Source organism: Cyrtonyx montezumae, unplaced genomic scaffold (assembly GCF_038088225.1).
Source record: "Cyrtonyx montezumae isolate F1298 unplaced genomic scaffold, pur_monq_1.0 scaffold_17, whole genome shotgun sequence".
NCBI lineage: Eukaryota > Metazoa > Chordata > Aves > Galliformes > Odontophoridae > Cyrtonyx > Cyrtonyx montezumae.
In genome coordinates, this window is record NW_027071903.1 from 23847429 (window position 1) to 23874456 (window position 27028).

Here is a 27028-nt window from a genome sequence, read left to right on the forward strand (position 1 = left end):
GAGGGAGGTAGGCTTTCCATACCTTGTATTGCTTGTTGCTTCTAGTATGTGATTCATACTGTCCTCTGTCGTTCAGGTCTGAAATGCAGGGTGCCTGCAGCTATGTAGGGGATGGGCAGAGGATGATGCAAGTGAACCAGGGGCATGCAGGTGCTTCGGAGCTGTGTAGCTATCTTGACTGCTGCCCAGTGGTGAACTGCTGCCATTTGCATCTCAAGGCGGAGATAGGAAGAAAATAACAGGAAACGGGGATGATCAAGGAGAAAAGAAAGATGCACTAACTGTTTATTTAAGAGAAACAGGTCTATGTAGTTATTTTGTCCATTAATGTTTCTGATATTGTGCTTGATATTGTAGTTCTCAATTCAGTGCTTTTGCATCAGGTAAAATTCATAAAATATTTCGAGCACTGAGGTTTAATCTAGGCATAACACCTTACTTTAAATGATAGGTACTATTTAATTATTTATCAAAGCTCAAGAAACAATGTGGTATTTTCCCTCCCTTTTTTTTTTAATAAGAGCTGCTACAGCTCATTAAAGTACTATTTTTAAAGATTTGTTTTTAAGTTTGCTCTTTTCTAACATAGTGGAAAGTGTAGGAAGATGTTCTTTCCCCTCTATTTCGGTAGGTTGAGCCTGTCTTGCTCTCTTTTAAATAAAAGATGATTAAAATATTATAAAATGTGGTGAATCTAAAAATATTTTGTATAGAGCCATAACACTGCCAGGCACTTTATAGAGGTGATCTCTTCGGGATAAAATTTATTTTAAAAAGTGCTTACTGGTTTTAGAAGCCTGAATTCAGTTTTCACTGAATGATCTGAGAGGACTGATGAATCTCATTTTTGTTGGAAGTCCTTAGCTGCCCCTCTTTGAAAATGGAATTTAAACTTCTAACTCACTAGTTCACTTAAACCAAGAAAAGACCTTTTGCTTTATCAGTGTGGCACAAGTCTCTCTGATGGTGAAGAGAGCTGCTTTACCAGCCATGGCCCTGATGCTAGGAAGAGGACTTGCAGAGGCAAGCTGTTAAGAAATAATTGTTCTGAGAATGCTACAGTGCCATCCCTTAAGCTCAGTATAAAATTGGTTATTTCTCTTGTGAACTGGCAAACTGAAAGCAGAGCAGAAGACATTTTCCTCTCTTGCGTTCCTTCTTTGGATAAGAGGTCATTTACTGAACGGGAAGGCACAGGAAGCCCCCCTAGATTTATTAAGGAGTAGGTGCTCAGATTAATATATGTTTTAATTTTTGTTTCTTAAAGTGACCTAGTGGTCATTTGTTTCTTCAGTTTTTGCTGAGGACTTGATCTTGGTACTGGTTAATTTTTTTCGCAGTGCTGATCCAGATTTTGCTGTTGCATCCACTCTTGAGGTGCTGGGCTATCACGGCTTCTCTTGCCCTGATTGACCACCAGTCTGTGGCTGCTTCTTCAGGAGCAGAACTCTTGTGACAGACCACAGCACCTCACAGGGAGTGTGATTTCACTGTGCTTGCATTGGGGTTTTGCTGCTTCATTAGGAACAGACTTGGAGAGTTCAGATTGCTCCTTGAAACATAGGGACATGCAGTGGTGTGCTTTATTTTAAGACCAAGTGACCCTTTTAAGTTAGTTAAGGAAGAGGTTAGGAGTCTAAAAACTGCACGGGAAGGTTCTTTTAGGTGTCTGCAGTAAGGCTGGAACCGTTTTCCTTTTAGACATAAGTTAAGTGGCAGGGCTTGAGTTGCATACCTGTCCACGGCCTTTAGCCAAAGGTGTGGCTCACCATCCTCTTATTTATTTTGTTGACTCGTCTGGGTCTGAGACACACTCAGTGCTTCTTTTTTCTGACCCTGTGTGAGCTGCCAGTGAATATGTGAACCCTGCTTTCCAGCAGAGAGTGGGGGGGAGGAGGGAGGAGAACTTGAGCCCGGTCCGTGCTGTGGCAGCGTCCACATCTGCACCGTGTGCTGGCCTGCCCCCGTGTTGCTGACACTGACATGGGCCCGGTGTTACCAACTTCTCACCTAACTCCACTAGTTTTTTCAGAAGAAGTCTCAGTAAAACAAGAGTAGATTAGAAGCTGATGCTCTCTAAATTATGCAGCCGGCACCAAAGGTTTTTAAAGTACCCTTCAAATTGTTTTTATATACAAACATTACTTTGAACCTAACAGGTGGTTTAATTAGCAGGAATATTCTGTGATCAGTGGATTTAAAGCAAATGTGTGCTTAATTTAAGAAGTGCTCTGTTCAGTAGGAGTTCTTTCAAGTGAAATCCAAGGTACAGACACAGCTTGTACATTGTTAGGTGTCCTTTCAGTGGTGTTTGTGTAATATCTGATGTTCTGGTAGGTCCCTGTATTTAGTGCTAGTTAGTTCTTCACATTGAGACAGAGCACTACTGCACACCAAAGTATGCAATGCCCAAAGGAGAATTCCATGACTTTAGCCTGTCCATCAGATACTCCAGAACAGAGCAGTGAGATGGTTCTGACCCCTTGTTTACATAATTGGCTTCCAACTGGGATGCTAAATAATTCTGATAGCAGTTTTTTGCTAAAATATACAAACTCGTGAACTTGTACACTGTGTACAGTATTGCAGCAAACACTTGAAAATTGGTTGCTTAGTCCAGCAAACTATCGAGGTTCATGTATTGCACTAATATTCTGTTGAACCTGTGGCAGGCACGTTCCTTAGGATAAATGCAACAAATACGGCCAACAGATTTAACTAAAATAATAAAAACAAATAAAAAAACCCACAAAAAGTAAAACAGAAAAAAATCTAATGTGTTTCATTATTAAAAGGCAAAATGTCATTAAAAGTGACAGGTGAGATTGTCTTATGTAGCAATGTGCATTGATCTCAATGAGATATTTCTATTTCTTATTCTCTTAAATGAGAATATTACAGCAGGAAAAATCAAGTTTAGTTTGCTTCACCATGTTAATACATGATCACAAAATGTGCATGAGTGTTAATGACTTAATCTTGTACAGTACTAGATATATTCCTGTAACCACTTTTTTTTATTCTTTGCTGTATTGAAGCTGGTTCAGTGTTAACCAGGTGAGCATAGTTATTCACAAGTTACTTACTTTTTTATGTTAACTAATTCAGCTTAGTTATTGTTGAATATGTTCCTTTTTTGGATTCTTTTTTATTGTTCGGGTGTTGAAAGATATTTTTGCATCATTTTATCATGATAAGAATTCATGAAGTAAATAATTTGCAAATAATTGCAATAAGCACTGACGTCTGAACTGAAAAGAAGGAGAGCATTTCTTGTGCAGTGCATCCAAGGTTCATGTAATAATCCTGTACTATACCATGCTTTATTAACTGCACCGTAAGGAGAGAAATAAATCCCTGTACTACATTTTCATTTAATGCAGGAAGTCCAGTTTTCCCTCTCCCGCAGTGTTTCGTTGTCTGTTGTACTGCTGAAACTACAGTAGTTGAATATTGCAGTAGCATTTCAGTTATTTTTTTTATTGAAAGTGCTCAAAAATTGTTTTTTAAATGTTTTCAAAAACAATAAAAACATTTTATATTAAAATGACTTCAGGATTATTTTCTTTCTGTGGGAAGTGTACCTTAAATGCAGAAGTGACAGAACTCTGCTATTTAGAGTTGTGTGCAGCTCAGTGCTCCAGGCATCCCCATGTGGATGCTCTGAGTGTCAGCTTCATGTCTGGATGGTGAATTTTGCTGCAAATTGTTTAGTAAATATATGCATACATTTTTTATATATATACATGTGTATAAAAGAAATATAGAATATATATTTCTATATAGAATACATAGAAATATAATAGAAATATATATTTACACAATCTAAGCTAAGCTAGTTCAGTCAAAAGTGAACTGAGGACATGAGATGTTTGCTTAGAAAAGGTGTAGTGCTGAACACTTGCAACGCAGAGGTTACAGAAGCAAGGACTGTTCCTAACAGTTCCTAGTATCCCTGCTACGTGTGTGGAATACGCTGCCAGTGATGTAAGTCCTCACAGTGGGTTGCCTTGGAGCAACCACGTATCTATTTTCCAGCTGCTTTGTCATGGCTCCTGAGTCTGTTCTCCCTGGGCCTGCCTACCCGTTTGCTATATCTGGTAGTGCCTCAGCTCAGCAATTATTAAAAAGTTCCGTTTTTGGCCCCGTGGCTCATCTTTATTGTCATCATCTTTCTAGTAAACTGCTGTTTTTCTTCCGGATCATTTTAAGTTATCATTGGAACTCTGTCTGTCTCTAATAGTGGATCACACGATGCAAATTAGAATCAAGTCGTGGTCACTGCAGCCTTCCTCGGGTAGCTGAACTACCTGTCCCTATAAATCTCTGCTTCTCAGCATGTTTATTTTGCAATGATTAGGCTCTCAAATATCCTTGTTTTCCCAGAACTGATAGAAAACACAACTCTATGACTGTACTCCATTATAGACTACCCAATCACAACTCACCCATCACTTCCTTTCTCTACCAGAAATACTCTCAAGTCTTTAATTTGCCATCTCCCTATCAGTACTTCAGCAGCACTCTTGTTCCAAGGGCTGTGACAACTAGTTCCCAGTCAGTTCCTCCTTGCCCTGAGACAAGAGGGGGCATTTTGAAACGTGTTGCTGAAAAAGCTGTGTGTGAGGAATTAGCATTTCTGACTGGGACAAAGTGCTTTCTGTTTCACACTGCTTTGAAAATCAAAACAATCTCTCTACATGCACAGAAGAGGGGAGTTACAGCTCTTGTTTCCAAGAGGCCCTGTTCACACAGACCTTGTGCTAATGGAATAACTAAGATCTACTCCAACGACGATTACTTGTGGAAAGAAAAGAGAGGAGTAAAGACGGGAGTGCACGAATGCACACCCATTCAGAAAAGCAACTTCCTCTGTTCTTAGCAGTGTTTTAGCCACCAGCAAAGCATATCTAATATGGGCTACTTCACACACACTCAGAATGATAAGGTATTTAAGGAAAAGCCCAAATACCTGATGTCCAGGAAGTCTTCACTTCTGTAACACCTTGGAAAGCTGAGCTGTGGGCATAAACAGCCACAAGGTCTGCGTTAACCATGAGATCACTGGTGGTGAATTAAGCTGGGAACGGTGACAGCAGTTAACTGGAGCTCAACACCTCCATGTTCTGTTCTGGCAGCTCCTCCCTCTCCAGCTGAAAACAGAAAAATAATGTCTCAGCGGTGGTGATTCAGACAAGTGTTTACCACCTTGTTCAAATGCATATGCACAAAATGAATGCATCTTTCCACCTCCACAGTAGTTACTCTTATTACTGTGCAGGTTTGCTCTTCAATCCAGAGAGATTTCTAATTGCTTGTAAACGTTTGAGCTGGTGAACATTTGAAAAAAATGAAGAACGTTTTTTGCTGTACGTCTTTCCTTCCTCATATCCACCCCTTGCTCCAGCGACAGATGTAGATGCCAGCAGCTCTCTGAGGGGATGGAGATCTCTGCAGAGGTGACGGCATCAGTGCTTTACCATCATAGCAGCTGGGAATCAGTGGGGCACCTCCACTGGCAGAAATTTTTACGAGCGTGGCATGCAGGCTGTTGTTCATTGCTAGTGAAAACGCTCAGCTGATGGTGCTGACTGTGCTGAAAAAGCGTTTGTTGCTCAAAATTTGCTCTAACAAACAGTGTTACTGTGCTCTTTGTTGTAGTTTCTATGGAAATAAACAGGAGGCGTTACTTTCAGAGCAAGCTGATCTTCCTAGTTAGAATGCAGTGCAAAGACAATAGTCAGCCTGGGGTCAGTTTTATCAGACTGAAGTTCTCGCTTTCAAAACTCAAGCTTTCATCTTGGTATCAGTGTTGCATCGTGCTATCATAGTGCTTGAAATCTATTATCTAGCAAGCATGTGCAATTAACTGTTTAGCCAAGAAGAATGCGAGGTCTTGGGCTCTTAACTCTCCAACATTAGTTGTCTCAGTGAGTCACTGCCACCATAGTTGAGAAACTGAGACTTTGATGCTCTCCATAGGTATTTATTTAGCTTAGTCACAGCAGTGACTCACTAGTGATATATATTTTTTCTGTTAATTCCCTCCTTTATGTAGTTTTCCATTTACCTGACACTGTGACTGCTTCATCATAACATTTCTCTAGTATATGACTCAGTAGAACAGAAGATAAAAGGACAAAAATCTAAAGGCTCATTGTTTGCATATGGGTGTTTTGTTTTCTAAGTGCAGTTAAAATTACCTCTAATTCCTTTGGTTTAAAGCAAGAGCAGTGAAGGTAATTTATCTAACTTGATTTAAAATCCCTCATAGCAAATCTGTATCCTGTCCTGAATAGGGATATACCTATAAGGTATATATATATATAACTATATATACAGGATATACCTTGATGTCACTTAACATCCTAGCTTTTATAACTTAACCATGACCACTATTGATGTATATTCTTAATCTGAAGGTTGTTTTCCTACGATAACTCTTTGGAAATCTGAAACAAATTTTATTTTACAGCCTTATTTCCTGCTTAACAACAAGACAGCTTTGTGTTTGATTGTTTTTTCTTCAAAGCAGCTCAGTATTAGAATGTATAGATGTCTTTAGATCATAAAAGGATTTACTGTGAGGAAAGAAGCAAACCAAATATTGTAAATGTACATACAATTCTGACCATATATTTGGTCTGTCAGTCTAGATGGAATCTAAGAGATGGAAAATGAAGTTCCTTTTTTTTCTTTTCTTCAATTAATTTAGATGGTAAGAGAGGTCACATTCCTTTGTTACCAGATGAGAACTCACCCCTGCGATGCAGTAACGAGATTAAATGTTCATATGTTTTTAATGGTCTTGATATACCGATAAAGCATTCCGTTGCACTTAGATGATCCAAATGCAGGTCATCTGTGCAGCTGACAATAAATTATTTGTAAAAAGAAAAGGAAGCTCTCTCAGAAGAGCTCTCTTAACCTATTAGTCTGTAATTGCATAAGACTGTAAAATATCAAATGCTAGAGATACATATCTTATATGAGAACTTAATGTTAACAAACATCATATTTTATTTTCTTCTCTTTTTAAATAAGGGAATATAACTTATATTTTAAGTTATCTGTGAGACGGTTGCTGCAATACTGAAGGTAATTCTTGATTACACTAAAAGCACACACAGACCTGAACGTAGTATATGGATACATCTGGGTAGCAAACCAGGCATAAGCCACAGTAATAGCAGGCAACTGCAGATGGACTTGTTTTTCAACTGTGCTATAACTTAGTTATGAAAACAGAATAAAACTATATACGTAATGTAAAAAAGCATATTAATTAAAAAACAAAGTGTGCTAACACCCTGTTGTATGTTTCAAAAGGGGGCATCGTTTCATCTTGAAATGATTGGTTACTCAGAAGTTAATGTTTGAGTTTTGATGTTTTACAGAAAGAATGTGCTAATAAAATATTCACAAGCAACCCCTTCTTTCAATAAAACCTCATGTATGCTTCTAGTGTGTAGAAAAGGTGGGACTGAGACTGCAGAGACAGTGCAGAATTCAGCCATGTGACAGCAATGTTGTAACAGCCACTTTATAGGGAGAAATAAAGTAGTATATTTTATGAGACTAACTGATACAATTTTGAAAACAAAACATAAAATTCAGGCAGTGTCTGACATGGTTTGTGTCCAATAACCAAGTATAAGAGGCAGCATTGAAGAAAAGAATCATGCTTGAGTCACACACCCGCATGTTTTTTCTAGCATGCTGTGGGAAGTTTCTTAATCAACACTAGGTTTGATCAACAGCAACAACAGCTCCACACAGAATGACCCAGAGATTGTGCCTGCTACCAGTTAGGTGGGTCATCCTTGCTCACAGTCACCCAGGAACCATTTAAATTTGGACAAGCCTCTAATTAGTGCTATGAAGGAGCATTGTAAGCAAAGAGAATGGAACTGGACTGAATGACTGCATGTCTGGAGGCATCATCTAGAAAAGGAGGGGGCTCTTTCTTTTGAATTACCCAGAAAAATGTCTTGGTCTTTATTTTATTTTATTTTATTTTATTTTTTGCTTTCCAAATGGTAGCAGCTGGTCTAATGGGAGATATGGTTTCCCCACACTGACCTTCACTAGACCATCTTGACCAAGGATAACTGCCTGAATGCCACTCTGTCTGACCCTCACCAGTTTAAGTGCACTCATACGATCTTTAATAAACAATGCCCTACATTCACTTTTGAGACATAGAATCGTAGAATGGTCTGGGTTGAAAGGGACCTCAAAGACATTGTTTCAACTCCCTGCCATGGGCAGGGTTGTCAACCACTAGACCAGGCTGCCTAGAGCCAAATCAAACGCACAATCTAATGCTGGCAGAAGCAGATCTTCGCTCATTTTCTCAGCTGGTAAACTGGGAGTGCAACCCACCCTGCCCATACTCAGATGAGAAGAAGCTGCAAGCCAAGGACCAACAAGAGAAGAACTTCCTGTTGGCAACTGGTGAACTAACATTTCACAGAGTGTAACCAATGCACAGAATGCCTTGTTTCCTGAAAATCACTGCAGCTAAGGCTTTAAATACAACTGACCATGAGGGTCAGTGACTACATAGCCAACCAATTGGAGCTGAGGACCTTCTATCCCCACAACAACAGATGTTCTGCTTAGGGCTGCCCGCCAGCCCCAGGTGTGAGCAGTGGCAGTGCCAGGCAGCACCAGGGCACATTACCCTCCCTGGCTTGCTGCCTAGGTGCAGTCCTGCTAAGGGTAGCAGTAGTTCAGGCCTCTCACCACCGTGTTTTGGAAACAGGTCCTTCAAACAGCAGCTGGGGGGCTGCTGAGGAGCGTGAGGGCGACTGCACGGTGTCAGCAGCCATGTCAGCAACCTCCCTCACTAACACGCTGCTCTCAGAGACAAGGTTTTCTTTCCAGACGGCGGAGGCCTTTACACCGCAGCTGTTCGACCCCACACGGAGCACGGCAGCTCTCCTCCCTCTTCTTCGGACAAACGACGCGCTCCCCACACAAGGAGGCCAAGCCCGCGCAGCGCCCTGAGGGAGCTGAGCCCGCCCCCTCCCGCAGCCACACGGCGCGTGTCTCCGGGCGGGGCGCAGAGCGAGGGCCAATCAGGAGCCGCCGCCGCCTCCTCTGCGCCAATCAGGGCGGGGCGGGAGGCCGGAGGGGAGGGGGGCGGGCGAGGCGGGGGCGGAGCCAGCAGGGCGGCGCGCGGCATGGCGGCCTCTCCCGTGGAGGTGTTCGGGCTGCCCGGAGACGAGGTGAGGCCCGAGGGCCGCCCGGCTCCGCGCGAGGCGGTCGGCCGCCGGGGAGGAGGCGGCGGCGGAGGCGGAGGCGTGCGCGCGGGGCCGGGTCGGGCGGGGGTCCCGTCGGGGCGGGGGCTTCCGGCGACGGGGCTGCGGGGGGCTGAGGGAGAGAGCGGGCGGGGGCCGCCGCCCGCGGGTGGGGCGGGGTTCGGCGCGGGGCCGCCCAGCGCCGGGGCGGTGTCCCGGGGCGGCGTCCCGGGGCGGCTCTCGTGGGCTCCCGAGCCGCGTGTGGAGGCGGTGTCGGGGCGCGGCGGTCCGCCCCCGGCTGCGGGATTTGTTGGTGGCTGCCGTCGCGGTGTGGGGGCGGTGGGCTCCCGGCTGCGCGCGGAGCTTCGTCGCGGCGACGCGCCGCGTTCTGCCGGGTCTTATCAATCGTTTGTTTTCCTGTTAGGGTCGCAGCTACGCTGGAGCTGTGCTAGGGAATGGCCCCAGCGTGTTGCAGGCTGCCCTGTGCTCTGCTCTGTGCCGTTTGCCAACCGCTTTTGCGGCCGGCCAGCTGGGCTAGCGCATCCCACGCCTCAGGCGCTCTCTTTCAGCTCACGCCATTACATTTTGAGCGGCTTAGTCGTTTCTTAGCCACCCTCGCTAAAGGGAAAGTATTTTGAAATCTGGTCGTAACTGACGTTTTTCCACCTTTCCTGTATTACTCGGAACACAGGCTCAATTTGGGGAGGGGGAGGGAGCTTGAGTATGTAGCAAATCCATTGGGTCCAACTTAGTCCATAACTCACAAGCTTAGCCAAACCTTTCCAAGTAACAAATGTGGAAAATGCCATTTGTTTGTGATCACAGACTCACTGTGTAGTTCCGATGTGTGATTCTGCATTCACAGTTCACAGAGTGAATGACCTCGGGGCTATAGAAATTGTGCTGCTCGCTGCTTTGGCCCACAGTGCTGGCATGGAGACCCAGCTCCCTGGAATCTCTTGTTGGTTGGTTTGTGCTTAACACAGGATTGCTAATATGGTGCTGCTGGCACAAATAAAATGATGATGAAGAGGCTGGGCTCTGAAGGAAGCTGTAACTGAGGTTATTTTGTGCACACCTGCTTATTTTATGTGCTGTATTTGGGAACCTGAAACTTCAGCTCCTGAACCTAGAGGTTCTTCATTGCTTGGGTTCAGTTTTCTTTAAAATAGATATCTCTCTGTAACTCACAGGATTTAACTTGCTAGGATTTGAAATTGTGAGCACTAGAAGGGTTTGTGATGAAGACTAATAGTTCTGTATTCAGAGCAGGTTTTTAACACTGTGGGAAATGACATCTGGGGTCACGTGCCAAAAGAGGAAGAAAGGAGAAAATGGGGAATTGCAGGTGTCTCTCAGAAGTCTGTATCCTCTGAAATTCTAACAGGATTAGCGTGCAGTAGCAGGATAAAACCTCCACAGAATTGGAATAACACTGGAATAAAACTGGATGCTAATTGAGTGTCTTATTTTAAAAATTATCTGACATTGCAGGAGTACAGAAAGTACAGAAAAAAAGGGAAATAAGCATTATATACTCCTTCTACATCTTGTCCAAGTATAGAAAAGTAAAGAGCATTAAGAGCACTTAAAACACTTACTTTTTCTCATCACAGAGAAAAGCAGTGCTCCCTCCTCCAGGCATGCCTTCTTCCCCATGCCTGTTACCTGTTGCCTCAGGTCTGCAGCCACTGAGTGGCACTGCCACTGCTGCTTTGCTCTCACGTGAGTGGTGGCTGCAGGTGCTTGCTGCCTTTACCTACTGTTTTTTGGGGTTTTGAGCAAATTTCTAGTAATTTATACATTAATAGTTTGTGTGTTAGAATCCTTAGCTCCCAGTCTGACTTTATTTTGCTGAGCTCTTCTTGTTATCACCTAAATAGCACTATGATGTTAAGTTAGACAATACACAGCTCAAAGAAATGTTTGATGTGTTTTGAGGATCAAAGTAGTAGTGGCAGCTTTACAGGCAAAACTTCATCCTGCTTGTGCCAGTTTGTCGCTTTAACAGGCACCTGAGAGCTGTCCTCTGTGGGATGAGCATTCTCATCTTCTGCAGATCAGCAAAGGTTTCTTATACATGTATGTTTTTTCTTTCTTTCTGGAAAATTTGAGATATATTCTGAAGGAATATAAATGTACACTAGTGGTGCAGGGTTTTTTTGTGAGGCCTGAGCTCGCTGCTGGTAAAGTGAATGTCTTGGCTATACACCTTATCCTCTGCATGCCTATCACCACAACCCATGTGATACTGCTATATTTCAGAGGTGACAACAGGATGTTATTGCCTACAGTGGTTGTTTGCTGTGCTCTTTGTGGGAGTACTTGGTCACTCTGACAGTGGCTTCTTCAAAAAGGCTGCCTGACAACCAGCAGGTACTGCCATTCAGCTTAACAATCCAAGCTTTGGGGTTTCCTAACATTCTCTGTGAATTTCATCTGTAGAGTTATACTTATGGCCACAGGTTGCGCTGGGGAAGATTTAGATTAGATTTGAGGGAAAATTTTTCAAGAAGCTGTTCAAGAAGCGTTTAGATGAGCTGCTAAGGGATTTGATTTAGTAGTTCAGTGGGTAGGGATGGTGATAGGAGGATGGTTGGACTAGGTGATCTTGTAGGTCCTTTCCAACCTAATGTATCTATGAATCTACTGAAAATTTCAAAACTCAGATCAGAGATTAAAGAAGAAAAACAACAAACTGTGCTTGGCTTATCTTATGTGAGAATATTGTCTGTTGATTTGGGGATCTCTGATGGGGTGGGTGATCAGCTGACTAAGCTGGCAGGAAATCATCTGGCAGAATGAGGTGAGTTCCATTTCTGTCAGTTCAGCAGTTTGAACAGTTCTGCAGAAGGGTCTGGTGCATCCTAGAATTGGTACAAAGGAGATGATACCAGGATTTGGGTGCCAGTATGCCATGAGATTGTTTTATCTGGACTCATTAAGGGCCTGCTCATCTTTAGAGAGTAGCTTCGTTTGGGAAGGGAGAGCTGCTGCAGGCCCTGGCACTGAGCAGGGCTGCTGCGGGAAGGTTGGGGTGTGCACGGATGTGGTTTGCTATGTGGCATTCCAGAGCCTCACAGCTCAGCTGAGATCAGCAGAGCCTGATCATCCATGTGTGGGGAGGAGAGGTCAGACTGTCATCCTGCAGACAGCCCTCTGTCCTCTGCAGGATGTTCAGGGTAGGAGAATGAATCATTCAGAGTAAAGCACTTCTAACTCCACCGAGGTCAACCCATCTGAATTTCTCTCATCTGCTTTGCTCAGTAGTGTGACCAGAGCTCTGAGAAGCTCAGGTGCCATAGGAGTTGCAGGGTATTTGAATCGCAGCAATAGCAGCTTGCTCACTCTTACCATTTTGCTCTACAAGGTCTTAGTGTGAGCTGCATAGTACATCCAAACCAGAAGGAGAGTATTGCAAGGCTCTCAGGGGAAAGCAACGACTGCCTAGTGCCAGAGCAATGTCATCTTTCTGAGGAGTCTTTGGAAATGAAGGCTGCTGGGAGCAGCTCAGTGTGAGATTAGCCGTTGTGTTCTGTAGCATTAAGCACCCTGACTCAACAGAATCCCACTTGAGAATGCTGAAAGCCCAGATAATTTAATCAAAAACCAACCAAACAAAAGAAACCCTGCTGTTTTGATATAGGTTTGTTGAGTTGTCCATCTACCATTGTATGCAGTATGATGCTGCTAATTACTTGGAAGGGGTTAAAAGTAGAATAAACTTGCTACTGAGTTTTAGAACTTGTTCTATTAGACAACATATCTGCACTACGTATCTGTGGTTTTCACTGTGAATCCAAAAGTGTTCCGAAGATTGCTTTTCAGCTCTGTAGGCTAGAAACATCTGAAAAATAAATTGACTGAATGCATCCTAAATGTGGTATTTTATCTTCCAGGAGAACACACGAATTGTCAGGGTGAAGGTTATAGCTGGAATTGGTCTGGCCAAGAAGGATATCCTAGGAGCCAGGTAAGAACATATGGGGTTAATGTCTTAGGAGGCATATAATTATTTGCTCTCCAGTATCTTAGGAGACATCTGGCTATTTACTTTCCATAGCTATTTATCTTAGTAAAACCTACTATATCTGTTTCAAAAGAAAGCAGAATTGTTTTAACTGATACCTTGTAAATGATCAGAGGCTATATAAACATGAAGATGTGTGCTTTCTTGCCTCAGAATTACGTGGACAGACCTTGTGCCTTAGCAAAGTGATGTGTGGGAAAGCATAATTCTCCACATAATGCAATTGCAATGGTTCTGTCAGGGAAGACATTTACATGTTCGTGTTTCTCTTCAGGTAGAGTGCAGTTAAAACAATTGTTCAATTACAATCAAAATTATCTCATCAGTACTTTAAAGTCTTGGGATGAACACAGCACTAAACAGCACAACGAGACTATTTTAACTCAAATTATGTGCAGAGGATCAGCACCCACCAGTTCTGTAGATGTGGTAAACCTGTGCCAATGGCTGCAGGCTCTGAGTATGTATAAATTTATAAGTTGACAGTCTGTAAAAGGGAAGAAACAATTGAAGTGGCTTAATGTTTACCACAGTAAAGAGCAGACTTTGAGGTGGTTTGCAGGATCTTGTAGAATTGGCAAGCAGTGGCATGCAGGTTATGGTAACGTTTTTTCTTCTGTCCTGTGAGCAGAGGGACTGGAGAAGTGCTGGTGGGTTTAATGCTAGATCTGCTGTTGACTTTTTTTGGCACATATACAAAAGTGCAAGAATGATTTTAGCACTTGCAATGTTATTTTTATGTGTGACATCAGATTAGCATTAGAAAAAATTCTCTTGTGATATTTGTGGGGTTTTTTAAGGCATAGAATGTCTTGTTTTTTTTTTTAATGGCATACACATTTTTAACTCTCAAAGAAAAATAGTGGCCATTCACATCATGATGGAATGCTTTGCCCCTCTTCTTGAAAAAAGTAGGTACTATATGACCTGTTGTTTCCTTTATTGTAGGAAGAGAAAAACCCAGTCTGAGGCATTAGATCATTTTAAGCAATCCTTTTAGTCATCTTCATTAACAGAAACATTCAGGTTAAACTCAAACTCTCTGGAACAGAACACATAGTAAGAATACTGTGTGTTTAAGGAAGCACCTTAGAGTTCTAGATGTTCCAAATTCCTACTGTCAAAACCAAGATGTATAATACTTCAAGCTTTCTCAGTCACAACTGATTTTGTGTGTGTGTTTTTAGAAGAGCATCAGGATATTTTAAGCCTTTTTCTCATGAAAGAAGAATTGCAAAGGAAGAAAGAATCCAATGGTAGTGATATGCAGAATGTAAAATAGCCTAGTTACTACAGAGTTAAAAACTAAACATTATTGCTGTTTAGAAAATGTTTCTAAGTGTCAATATATGTAGTACTTAAAAGTAATCGTTACTCCTAATTTCTTAGCTTCTGTGAATTTAAACCTTTTAAAGCTCAACTGCTAATAATGCTGGCAAAAAGATAAAGGATATCAAGCAACTTGCTTATCTTTTTTTTTGTTTTTCCCCTCAGTGACCCATATGTGAAAGTGACAGTGTATGATCCAGTGAATGGAGTCCTTAGCAGTGTTCAGACAAAAACTATTAGAAAGGTTAGCTTATTTGTCTTTGTGGATGTGGGTTTTATTTTTTATTAAACTCCGAGGAAAAAGTTAAAATGACAAGAAATATGAGGACTAACGAGCCTCCTGAGCAAAAGAAATGTTTCATAGTCTGCTCTGTTTATCTGTTTATGGCATTATTTTTAGTATTTTCCTTTCAGTAAATTTATTGATGTAAGGTAGAGAAATAATAAAGAAGATAAGGTAAGTAGAGGCTCAAAACTAAGTAATTAATGGAAATACTGGATTGCTTTGGTTGTTTTAAGTTTTTAATGACATAATAATCTATCTTGTTCTGTACAACTTTTCTGTCCTGTACATCAAATTGTATAGTACATCTGAGCCATGATACTTCTGGTTTCTCTAGGGTACCTGCAGACAGAAGTCAGTGTTAGAAGTAATAATTTATGGTAGAGCTATTGAAAATGGAAAACAATACATCAGAAACAAAATAGTCTTCCAAATAGCTGTTGTAAATGACTGTGATGTGTTTTATGAGCTGACCCAAGAGTTGTTCTGTGATTGTTTCACCTTCATGCTGATAATTGTTATTAAGCATCTGTAGTATTTTTAAAAATAGGCATACTCAAGAGATTTGTGTGGTTCATCAGAGGGTGATGGTTTTGGTCCACCTGCACCTGATGTGTCTAGATTACATTGTTGAGAGATTAGGCATTTGCTAAGGGTTCATAGTTTAGGATTGATTTATGCTTACACGTAAGCAGTGCAGATAGTGGACATGGACTTGAGAGGAAGTAACACTCACTACATACAGTAAATTAACTGATCTGCAGGGCATGATGGGCCTTCTTCTGCATCTCTAGTGTTATCCCAAATCTGTGTATAAATTGTCTCAATTTTGCTCTGCAATAAACAGCATAAGACTTCTATGACTTTTATCTGTAACAGCAAGATTAAAGCTTTTGTTTTTGAAGTCAGTTGTTACGGGGGATGAAATAGATAGAAAATGTGAAGAAAAGCAGAAAAAGACAGCAGTATATTGTTGTTACTGTAACCAACATTGTCCTTTTCCTCCCTTCACACAGTCCTTAAACCCAAAGTGGAATGAAGAACTTTTATTTCGAGTAAGTGTTTGAGATTTTTTTGTTTTTTTCACAGTCTTCATACCTGTGTTGGTTATTATGTTAACAGGATTTTTTTTCTTGCTGCTTCATTTTAAATCAGGAATGCAGTATTTATATTTGAAGTTCGAAGGGTCACAAACTACTTTCCTTAGCAGTACACGTTATTTTCAAGACAGTTCTACTATAGCACAAATACAAATCTTACCTTTGTTCCATTAATGCACAGAAACTTGGTCATAAATTTATCAACCAGTTTTGGGATGGCACTGATTTTGGCTATTTGGTGCCAAGACAAATGTGTTGCATAGTTAACATAGTACTATTTATATTTTAGGAGCAAAATGTAGATTTGATGTGAGCACATAGTCAGAATGTGGACTGTATTGTTGAGTGTTCCAGGACCTGGTTTTGTAAGTGACTACTAAAGAACTCTTACTAAAGAGTTCTGAGTTTGAAATGTGAGAAAACTGCCTTTGTAGAGCATGCCCAAGTGGTGATGAATTTCCTTCTTCTGATAAACAACTCAAATCTTGAATAATGAGAAAATTGTGGCCTTACATAATGCAGTATGTATCATCAGCTTCCAGACAGAGTTTTTCTGTAACATAAAAAGCCCTGTACTCTTAAATATCTATGTATGTGTGTATGGTTAGTTCTAGAAAGCATTTTTTTTTCATTCCCATCTGATTAATTTATTAAATTGACTGCTTGATCTTGCACCCTTGGTGTTAATTCTTTTCACTTTTGCTGTTCTTTTACTGTTTTACTATTGCTTTCCCTTTCTTTGCTTAGAGGTAGTGTCCTCTCCTCTTTCTTTTCCCAGTGTTATATAAGGTAGAAGGAGATAATTTTCTTTCATTTGTTAGCTATTCCTTTTTTTTGAATCATTTTTTGATTAATAATTGTTTTAATTTTCCTTGCTGCAGCGTTGTCTGAGATCTCTAGTTTGGTTGACAAAGACAAACCATTTGTTTTAAATCTTCTGTAGAAGAACAATGTGTGATTTGCTAGTTGCCATCTGTAAACTTGATCATAAATATTTTTAGGTTATGTATCTCAATGTTAGAAAACTCTTTTTGGTCCTTTTAGACCTCTAGTTAAACCATTGTGCTTACATATGCAACTCAGCATGTATTTTAACTGTTAAAATCTTTTCCTTTCCTAGGTTAATCCTCAGAAACACAGACTCCTTTTTGAAGTGTTTGATGAAAACCGTTTGGTAGGTCCGTTTGTATTAACAATTGCAATTTACTAAAGGCTAGGATGAAAATAAGTTCATCTAGATTCAGTGTTCAAAATTAAAATAATAAAATCTGAAGAAAAAAAAAGAACAACCCAAAGGAAGTCCTGGTACTTCTTTGGCATTGCCACGCTTGGATGTTCTGAAGAAGTGAGTCCGTTACTCTGAAGATCTTTAACTCAGAAGCATCTTTTCTTACATTGCTTCTCTGGTGGTATGGCCAAGTTCTTCTGTGGTGCTGAATGGTCTCTACTGAATGCTTATTTTTCCTACAAGGTAGTGTTGAAAGTGTAGATGTTTGAATGCACATGGGGATTTTCTTCAATAGTGTAAAGGATAGTGGGTCAGAAATCATGTGTGTTCTCTGTCAACAAGTGAACACTGGGTTGTTACCTTGTTATTCTCTGAATGAGATACTATAAATAAAGTGGGGACAGCTTGTGCATTTGTTTCCTTGGTGAATTTGTAACTTCTCTTTTGACAATGTTCTGGTTTCCTATGTGAGGAGGCCTCCTTCCTGCTTGTATGCACGATTGTGAGTTACTAAGGCTAATGCTCGTGTTGTAGGGCTATTTAAAAATCAGACATTCTGTCTCTGTGGAATATGTACCTTTTTTTCAATAGAACCTAATTGAAGAGACTGAGTGCTCTTTAGTTTGCACTTCAGACACAGTTCTGCTCTGATAGAAATTTTGAGGAGTGGTGCCTGAGAAATGCATTAGCAATGAGAACTTTTTCATTTTTTCCTAATGCTGTCTGAGTTGCCAGTAATCTGTTGTATCTTTTATGGAGGTGCTATTCTCCTAATGGTTGAAATAATGAAAATGTCTGCGAATACAAGACTGAATTCTCTTGGATAATTACATTTAAGAAAGGAGAGCTTTATTTCTTGCTTATAGCCATCACGGTATAGCCAAGTCTGTTTGTCCCAGTTCTTTCAAATATTTAAAGCAACTTTAAGTGGAATCACCTGAATTTGTAGTTTACATTTCAGGATGCTCAGAAGACAGTCTCAAAATGCTGTTAAGGGCTGCAGCACAGGCTTGAAGTACTGTACATTAGTCTTTGGAACCTTACTGCCACCACGTGGAGATCAGGAGGCATGACTAGAAAATCGGAGGCCTAAATTAAGGGAAAAAAGCAGAGACTTTCTGGTTTCCACCGAGAGAATCCCTTGTTGTTTGCTCTCTAATAGAAAGTAGATGAGTTGTTTCACCTCTTTGCTTGTGGGAAAGAATCAACAGGACATCTTACTGGCATCAATGTGGAATAGTGCTTCGTTTCCTGCAGTGACTGTGTTTGGAGGTCAAAGCAGCATTATCTAATCAGACACCGTGTAGTTCCATGATAACATATTTTTAATATTGTTCCCATTCGGTCAGTGGAAAAGACTCTCATCCTATTTCTATTTAGCTTTCTTTCTTTCTGGTGAGCACTAATTTTCTATCACACGTGTCTTGAACTACTTAAATTGGTCACATCATTGCTGTAGCTGTGGTTCTTAGGGATTGACAGTCTTGCTCATTTCTATTATCTTCTCATGTCAAAAATCATGGTTGCCTCATGCTCTTTCACTGGGATATGTGTGCAGCTGTGCTCAAAAGGTGTTTCATCTTCTGTGATTATAGTGGGCTTGAATATCAGTCGTTCTTTGTTCTGTCTGTTGGACAGCTGTTCAAAATGTAGATGTGAGTAAGCTGATAACATTGAAATTCTCTTACAGCTGTGGGACCATCTTCCTCTTTGTAGTCCCAAGTGTTTTGATTCCCATTATCTTCTGGAGAGAAATTTCTTATTGTTTTTAAGTGATGTTGCTCAAAAATCCTCTTAGAAGTTTGGCATAGATTGGGAAGTCCTGCAGCACTGGTTGTATCACCAATACATCTTGACATCTAACTTTTCCTGAAAACAGTATGTCCAGTAAAACTGTTGCACTTACTTGTTGTTATTGTTGGGTATCAAACTAATGTGTTACAAACCTTGCTCCTAATAGGTATATTGTTGGGACAGAAAGATTCTTGAAGAACTGCATTGTTTCTTCTTCATTCACATAATTTAGGGTGTGTACTTTTTAAAATGTATTGCTTGTAGCTCAACTGTAACTCTTTTAAAACTGTGACCAAAAAAGCTTTTATGGTATTTTACTTTTCTTCCTGCTCCAACAAATAACATTAGAGGAATTCCAACTGGTGAAGCATAATGAAATAGATGAACTATTGTATTTGTTGGCTTTTATGAATAAGCTAGTATTCATTTACTGCTGCATTCTAATCATGGAATTCAGGTAATGGAGGTTAAGTAAGCCCTGGAGTATAATTAGAAAACAAATTTGTTGCTTGCAAACAGAGTACTGTGAATTGGATTCTTGGCTCTTATTTGGCAAGGAGGTTTAAATGTTAATTTTATTACCTTCTAGCTTAAAATACAGCAAAGGTTAAATAAATATGGAGCAGAAAAAAATCTAGTAGTGTGACCTATAAAAGTATAAATGGCCTAGTGTTCTCCTCTGTTTGCACTTTTTCAGCAGCACTAAGTTATTTCATGCTAGTCTGGTAGTGTTTTGTACTGTATATATGTATTTATACTGTATATATGGCTCCTGTATTTGTAAGTACATTCATATCAGATATGTTTAAAAAAAAAAAAGGAAAAAAACACACAAAAAAGAAAAAAAAATACTGAATAGCAAGATTGCCTTTTTTCAGGAGTCCCACTAGATGCCAGCAAAGGACCTTTCCACATGATAAGACAGTGAAACGTTTGTAGGAGCTCTCAGTCCTGTTAATCTTTCAAGAGATGACAGTGTATTAGTATCTTTATATGCATTCTGATCATTTTTACTGAAAAAAAAAGTAGCAGTTAACTCTGAATGTATAAGACAGCTTTTATCTAATTATACAGAGCAGCTTTCTTCTGTAATTGTTCCCAGTAACCATATTTATTGCAGTGCATAATTCTGTCGGCGTTCCACAGTTTGTGTAGCTGGGCATACATTTCCATGCCATATCGAACTGTAATGAATGTCCACTTATTCTGGGCTTTCAGCAAACAACGTGGTAGTTTGCTTTGCACTGTGAGAATATTTTGTTTCTTTCTGCCTTCAACAGCTGTAATTTGGAAAGGTTAAAATATATTATTTAACGTGGCAGGCTGGAAGTAAGTGCTGAATTATTAATGAGAATATCTTGTTGCACTTCAAATTTAGATGCATCTTGCTAAAAAATATTAACTAATTAGTAGGAGAGCTTTTCACTATGTGGAAACCTTTGGAAAGTGCGATTGGTTAAACAGAATGTAGATTGTTAGGTAATGCCAGGTTTCTTTCAAGTTCTGTTTGAATAGCATACAAAAGCTTTTTTAAGGAGGAGGGTTATTTCACTGGTTTATGCATAAGTCAGACCTCAGCAGTTTGCTAGCATGGCTACTATTTGGAAATTCAATCCTAGACTTGATACTCAATTATATGGGATTTCATTCCTACCAACTTCCTGTAATTCTAAACCTATGGGTAAAAATATTAGTAGTCATACGCTGCTGGGGAAAGTACGGACACATTGACTCAGCTAGTGCAGCTGCAGCAGAAGCTGCTGTTTTAAACTTGGAAGTGCTGGGAGTTTATTATTATATTCATATATGCAAATTTCAGAAGGTATAATCGAAACAAGGTTGATAGTGTTTGTCAGTACGTTGCAGCTGAGGTCGCTGGAATGTAAGTGCTTCATAAATGAATGCTTTCTGACTGCGAGCAATCAAAGACGGTCCAGGAACTGCACTTCAACAAATGGCTGACTGATTTCAAGAGGTACAATATCTTCTTTCTTAACACTACTGTCCTGTGGAGATTAGGACAAAGCCTGCAGCTTCTTTTATGGGCTTTTACTGTTGTGATGCACTAGCTCCAGGTTCTGTGCAGCTGCTTATAGACTTTTTGCTGAGGGATCTCTGTGGTTTTTATTTGCTAATATGCATGGAAATGAGAACAAATGGCACGACGGTTAAGATTGCATTTTGCAACCCAAAGAAGAAACACAGATCTGTTATCAGAAACCTCCGAAGATGTTTTGGATAATAACAATCAAACATACTTCAAAAAGGCACATAATTGTGAACTTAATGTTACACAAATGAAGCTGGCTTCTAGACAAGTTGCTTGTGCACCTGTAATGCAGCAAGTAATGAATCAAGAGGGAAATGCAACTATTTCTTCACTGCAAAAAAAAAAGAGCACGTCACTGCACATTTCTCTACAGTCTAGGAAGTATAATGGATGTCTTCGGTCTGGTGATGCTGCAGCTACTGGTGAAGACACTTCAATCATCAGTATTTGTAACGAAGGAAATTGTGGCATTAGAACTGTGCTTGATCATCAAGCTAATGATAGCCATCTGAGCAATACTGCCGTGTGCATTGGCAGTCTTAACAGTACTGCAGCCAGTGACAATGGGTCCTTCAGCAGTGCTGGCAGTGACTATGGATCGTGTGCCAGTACCACGAGTGACGGGGGTTCGTATAGTAACAGCGTCATCAGCGACAGCGGTAGTGGCACTCTTTCCACAAGTGATGGTTCTTTCTGTTGTAGTGTTGTACATGGTGATTCTTTGTATGGAAACACTGCGAACAAATACAGTCCGTATAGAAACAATTCATCTCAGGAGGAAATAGAAGTGTGTAGAATTAATACTGCTTTTGACCAAGATGCTTTGTCAGTGAGGAAGAAAGCTAAAGTTCCACTGCGGCGGTGTTCATCGTTGGTAATTTTCCCCAGAAGTCCTTCCAGTACTCCTCCAGCTTCTCCAGTAGCCTCAGGTCAGATGCCACATAGAGGCGCCTATCAAACATCTCATAAACTAATCATTTCTCCCAGTGAGCTGATGCATAAGGAAGATCAAGCTGTTTCCAAGGGATTCCTTTCAACAGCAGTCAATGGACTTCGACTGTCTAAAACACTTTGCACTTCTGGTGAAGCTAGAGACATTAGACCACTGTACTTGCATACGTCATTACAGGACAAAAGTCAAATTTTGAACAGTTCTGAGCAGGCAACCCCTGAAGAAATAGCTGATGGCTTCTCATGTATTTCAGTTCATCTGACTCCAAGAGCATTTACATCAAGCAGTGAAATGGTTAATGGCTGTTGCAGTCAAGAGTTAAATCTGAACTCCAGTGCAAAATACCCTCCTTTAAAACTGGCACGCAGCACATCTGCATGTTTACCCTCAAAAATAGATTCAAAATACCAGATGAATATAAACGAACTGGAAAGACCGAATGCGCAGATGAGCAGAGCCCACCATGTTTTGCAAAGAAGTGTTTCATTGGAAGGATCACGTCAAAAAGTTTCTTGCTGTTTATCCAGTCTTAAATACAAGTGTCATAATGCAGGGACGTCTCAGTTGCACATACAGTTCAAACCTGGGAACGAAGGAAAAGCAAGTGGTGTTAAGAAAAGATATGGAACCTCTAAAAGGGAAATATCTAGCACTTCTTTGCGGAGGCCCCATAAGGTGAGTTCTGACTTAGAGAAAAATCAGACAGCGTTCTACAGCTGAAATAATAAATGATAAATTTTAAATAATGAAATTTTTAATCAAGACTTGAAACACGGCTATTTCAGAATTTCCTAATGTTGTCAAACTGTCATCATTAGGGAGGTTATTTTATATTATCCACGACACTCATTTTTTAGATTTCATTCTTAGAGTATGGTACTCTTCGGTGAATTTGTCTTACAGTTAAATATCTGTATTTAATATATTATAAACAATAATTTCCTGCTTACATGAACCTGAAGGGATTTTCTTGTTTAGATAACTTCCATGTCTAAATAACTAAACTTCAGTTTTGTTAAGTTTTAAATGCATAACTTTCCAGTTCAGTGGTAGTAATGATTAACATTGCACATAAAATTGGCAAAAAAAAAAGTTACTGTGAAGGCTTTCAGGTTTATTTCATACAGGCTTTATTCTCAGTACAGTTTACTCTATGTAAAATTAAAGATAAGTTATATTTGAACAGAGAAACTGTAAATACCATTTGTTTCTGTATACTCCCTGAACCACAGGAATTTTCAAGTTTCCTTTCTTTTTTTTTTTTCTTCCCCTTTCAACCACTTCTGCAGTCTGAGCAGCACGCTGTAACTTAATATCTCTCCCAACATTGCTGTCCAAATTATAGTACTCAGATCTAAAGGCTTTAAATTGTATTTTTTTTGTAATGAAACTTATGTCTAACTGAATTTCAGAGGTGTTTGGTCTTGTTAACTCTTGAGGCAGTTTGTATTGTTAGTAAAGCCATATGAAATGTGAATTTTAGGACTTGTTTAGATAGAATTGTGAGGACTTGAACAAGGTGAATGTTATTTACTGTTTTTAATTGTGAATGCTGGTTAAAGAGCAATAATATTTTTAAAAAGTTATTTCAAGATTTACGATCTTATTGTCCATTAATTGAAATTACTATAGTGTTAATTTGCTTGTTGAAACAATAGGTTTTAAGCCAAAGATCTAACAGTTCCTTACTGAACAAGTAACATTACTACCTTGAAGATAATGTCCTGTAATGGTTATTGTCATTGCCTTTAGTTAGTGCCTGATGATACCCCACTTTTTTGCTACTTTTATTTTTTTGCTTTTTGACTAAAAAAAATCTCATACTTCATTGTAAAAGCTGTGGTCCAGTTTAAGCTTCATTATAAAGTTCACAGTGAATCAGTGTAAACCACCATATACTTTGTTTGATGATTCCTCATCCCAAAATTGAACTGTAAAGCTGATGGCAAATTCCACAGTAAGCACAAACAGATCATGACATTTTAAGTAGTCTGGATCTAGTTATTCTTAACATGTTTTCCTCTTCTTCAGTATTTTTTTTTTGGTCATGTATTTCAAGTATCTTTCACTTCTGGCTTCTGTGTTTAATGTCAATTAATATTTAAAATATATTTCAATAGTGAATGAATTTTACTGCATTTAACTTTGTTAATATCCAAGTTCAGGGTTATTTTGTCAGTATTTCTGGAGAACATCACTGAACTGATAAATAGTTTGTTTTAGTTCTTGGAAATGGCATTCAGAGTGGATTGTCATGAAATCCAGGCCAGATTTGTATTTTTAAAATACTTTATGTATCAAGAATCTGAATCCCAAATTGTTGCAGTTTTGTACCTATTATGTATGTGCAGATATTTGACTTGTGCCAAATATATAATATCTGCCATGTCCACAAATTAAAAAGATCTCTAACATCAGAAATCCAGACAAGAAAGGCTTTATATCAGTGTTTTTGGTTTTTTTTCCCCGCATATTCTTCTGAAAGGCACAAAGCCATATCACTTCTGAAATCTTGGCATACAATATCCTATCAAACTTGTTACCAAAAAGAATTAAAAGCCCCCTGCTAAACCAAGCCAAAGCCATAGTTGACTTTATGGCAGTTCAGCAATTTATTAGAGCATGCTGGAGAAATAATTTTGTATTTGTTATTACAGCCTTTGACAAATATAATAGATTCTATGGCAATCATTTAATTATATAGTCCAGTTAATTATCACGGTGTGTTGTGACTCATTTAAAAATAAACAACTCCCAAAATATTTCTCTTGACTCCAGTTAGTCTGGCCTAGTATATTGATATGCTGAGTCTGAGTTCAAATTTAACAAGTTGATACTGGAGTAGCGTTTAGTAATGTCAGCTATCTGTGCAGAGCAGTCATGAAATCAAATCAGTGCATTGGTCAGAGACTGCAGAGTCTGAAGCAGTGAGAGCTCTATGCATTCTTTTCTTATGTGCCTAGCTACTAGCCCTCAGCTACCTAGGATCAGGTTTCATGCTTTCTATAATCAACAGCTTGTTAAAGGCTGACTTAAAATAAATAAATAAAAGTCAAAACCCAATTTCTGTGACAACTGGCCTTGGATTATTTTTAACTAAATTTAAAAACATGGGGAATTATGATGGCCTGTGGGCCACTGCTGTTCTTTACTGGAAATACATTGAATAGATTCAGCAGTAGATAATGGAATTTCATTTGTACAAAGCAGGAGAAAGAGGTATACAAGTCCACAGTTGCATCACTGAAGGTTGACTTTGACTTTGTATTTGTTTTTAATATATTTTTTCCAGTGCATATATACCTTATTTATGATAGGAATAAATCTACAGCTAAAGCACTCTGGTATCACTAGTGTGAAGTAGGAGGGTAAGAGTGAGTAAGGGGACAGGTTCTATGTCATCTTGCATATGCAGACATTGAAGAGAGACAGAGAGGGAAAGGGCAATGACTACAGTTCCACTTCTGATTGACCATGAACGAATACTTCAAAACAGAAGGAAAAAATCTGTTCTGATCTCTTCCACAAATACAGTGGTATGCTGACATCCCTGTTGGTATTAACCATTCCTTCAAAGACACTATCACTACATGTTTGGAGCTGTATATCATTATTCTATTTGCAAATATTTTAGCAACTGTATGCCTTTACAGTAATTTCTTATACTGTTAACAGATCCATTGTGTCATCTTCCTTTCTTGCTTGCAAGTAGTTTTGCTGTAGCTTTGTCTTTACTGAATGAAATGCACATTGAAGCAAAAATCTTCAGAGTTGGCATATACTGTCAACTTTGGGGAGAAAAAAGAAAAAAACAAGCTCGAACTGGTGAGCTATTTTTCTCAAGTTCTGAAACTAGATTTTGCATTTTTAAGAGGACATGTTTAAATCTTTCAGTGATGATAGCATAAAAAGTCTCAACTTACTGAGCTGGTTGGTAGTATTTAGATCTTGGAGAAATAATTTGAGGAGGTTGTGTGTGAAGGTGTCCCTCTTCATTAATGTTCTCTCCCACTGATCTGTACATGCTGGCAGGACCAAAACCTGTCTGTGGGAGACCTTCATTTGCACAGTTAATGTTGTATCACAAAGTAGTGCTGAGTGTTGCAGAAACAGAGAGAATGGTTTGGGCTGGAAGGGACCTTAGTCTTTCATTAGGTCACGTTGCCCAAAGCCAGGTCTAACCTGTCTTTGAATACTTCAGGGGATGTCACAACTTTTCCACAACCTGTCTCAGTGTCTCACCACTCTTCACACAGTGAAGAGCTTCTTCCTTATATATAATCTAAATCTACCCTCTTTTAGTTTAAAGCCTTTACCCTTTGTCCTATCACTACGGGCTCTTGTTAATAGTCTGTCTCAGGCTTTCTTATAAGCTCCCTCTAAGTTTCGAAGGGCTGCTGAAAGGATTCCCCAGAGCCTTCTCCAGTCTGCACAACCCCAGCACTCAGCATTTCCTCAGCTCTGTACTCATTCATACAGCTCCATGTCTTGTTTTGGAGGCCTCAGGCCTGAATGCAGTACTTCAGATAGAGCCTCCTGAGCGCAGGGTAGAGGGGGGACAATCACCTCCCTTGCCTGCCTGTCCATGCTTCTTTTGATGCAGCCCAGGATATGGTTGGCTTTCTGGGCTGTGAGTGCACACTTTTAGCTCATGTTCAATTTTTTATCCCCCTGTACCTCCAGGTTCTTTTCCACAGGGCTGCTTTCACTTCACTGAACCTCCACTTTGTACTTAGATACACTGCAGATGCATCACCATGCGCTTGGCCTTGTTGAACTTGATGAGGTTCATGTGGTACTACTTCTCAAGCCTGTCCAGGTCCCTGTGGCTGAACATCTCTTCCTTCTATCAGCTTCACAACTGAGCTTAGTGCCATCCACAAGCTTGAAGAGAGTGCATTCAACCCCATTGTCTGTTATGTTAATAAAGATGTTAAACGGTACCACCCTCCACGTGGACCCCCTGATGGGCTGATCTACCTGGACACTGAGCTATTGACCTCAGCTGTCATCCAAT

General features: G+C 39.9%; 1 protein-coding gene across 4 annotated transcripts in view; it reads left to right on the forward strand.

Moving 5' to 3' along the window:
* Nucleotides 1-9177: 9177 nt before the first annotated feature.
* Nucleotides 9178-27028, forward strand: part of NEDD4 (NEDD4 E3 ubiquitin protein ligase) — a 50225-nt gene continuing 32374 nt past the window's right edge. For 2 of the 4 annotated variants that reach the window (XM_065733750.1, XM_065733751.1), the window contains exons 1-5: nt 9178-9233; nt 13145-13218; nt 14770-14848; nt 15904-15942; nt 17108-17161. In XM_065733750.1, the coding sequence (XP_065589822.1) occupies nt 9189-9233; nt 13145-13218; nt 14770-14848; nt 15904-15942; nt 17108-17161 (291 nt within the window). In that variant the 5' untranslated portion in view covers nt 9178-9188. Of the gene's footprint in view, nt 9234-13144; nt 13219-14769; nt 14849-15903; nt 15943-17107; nt 17162-19136; nt 22687-27028 lie in introns of those variants that run through there. The other 2 variants (XM_065733752.1, XM_065733749.1) reach the window with 2 other exon arrangements.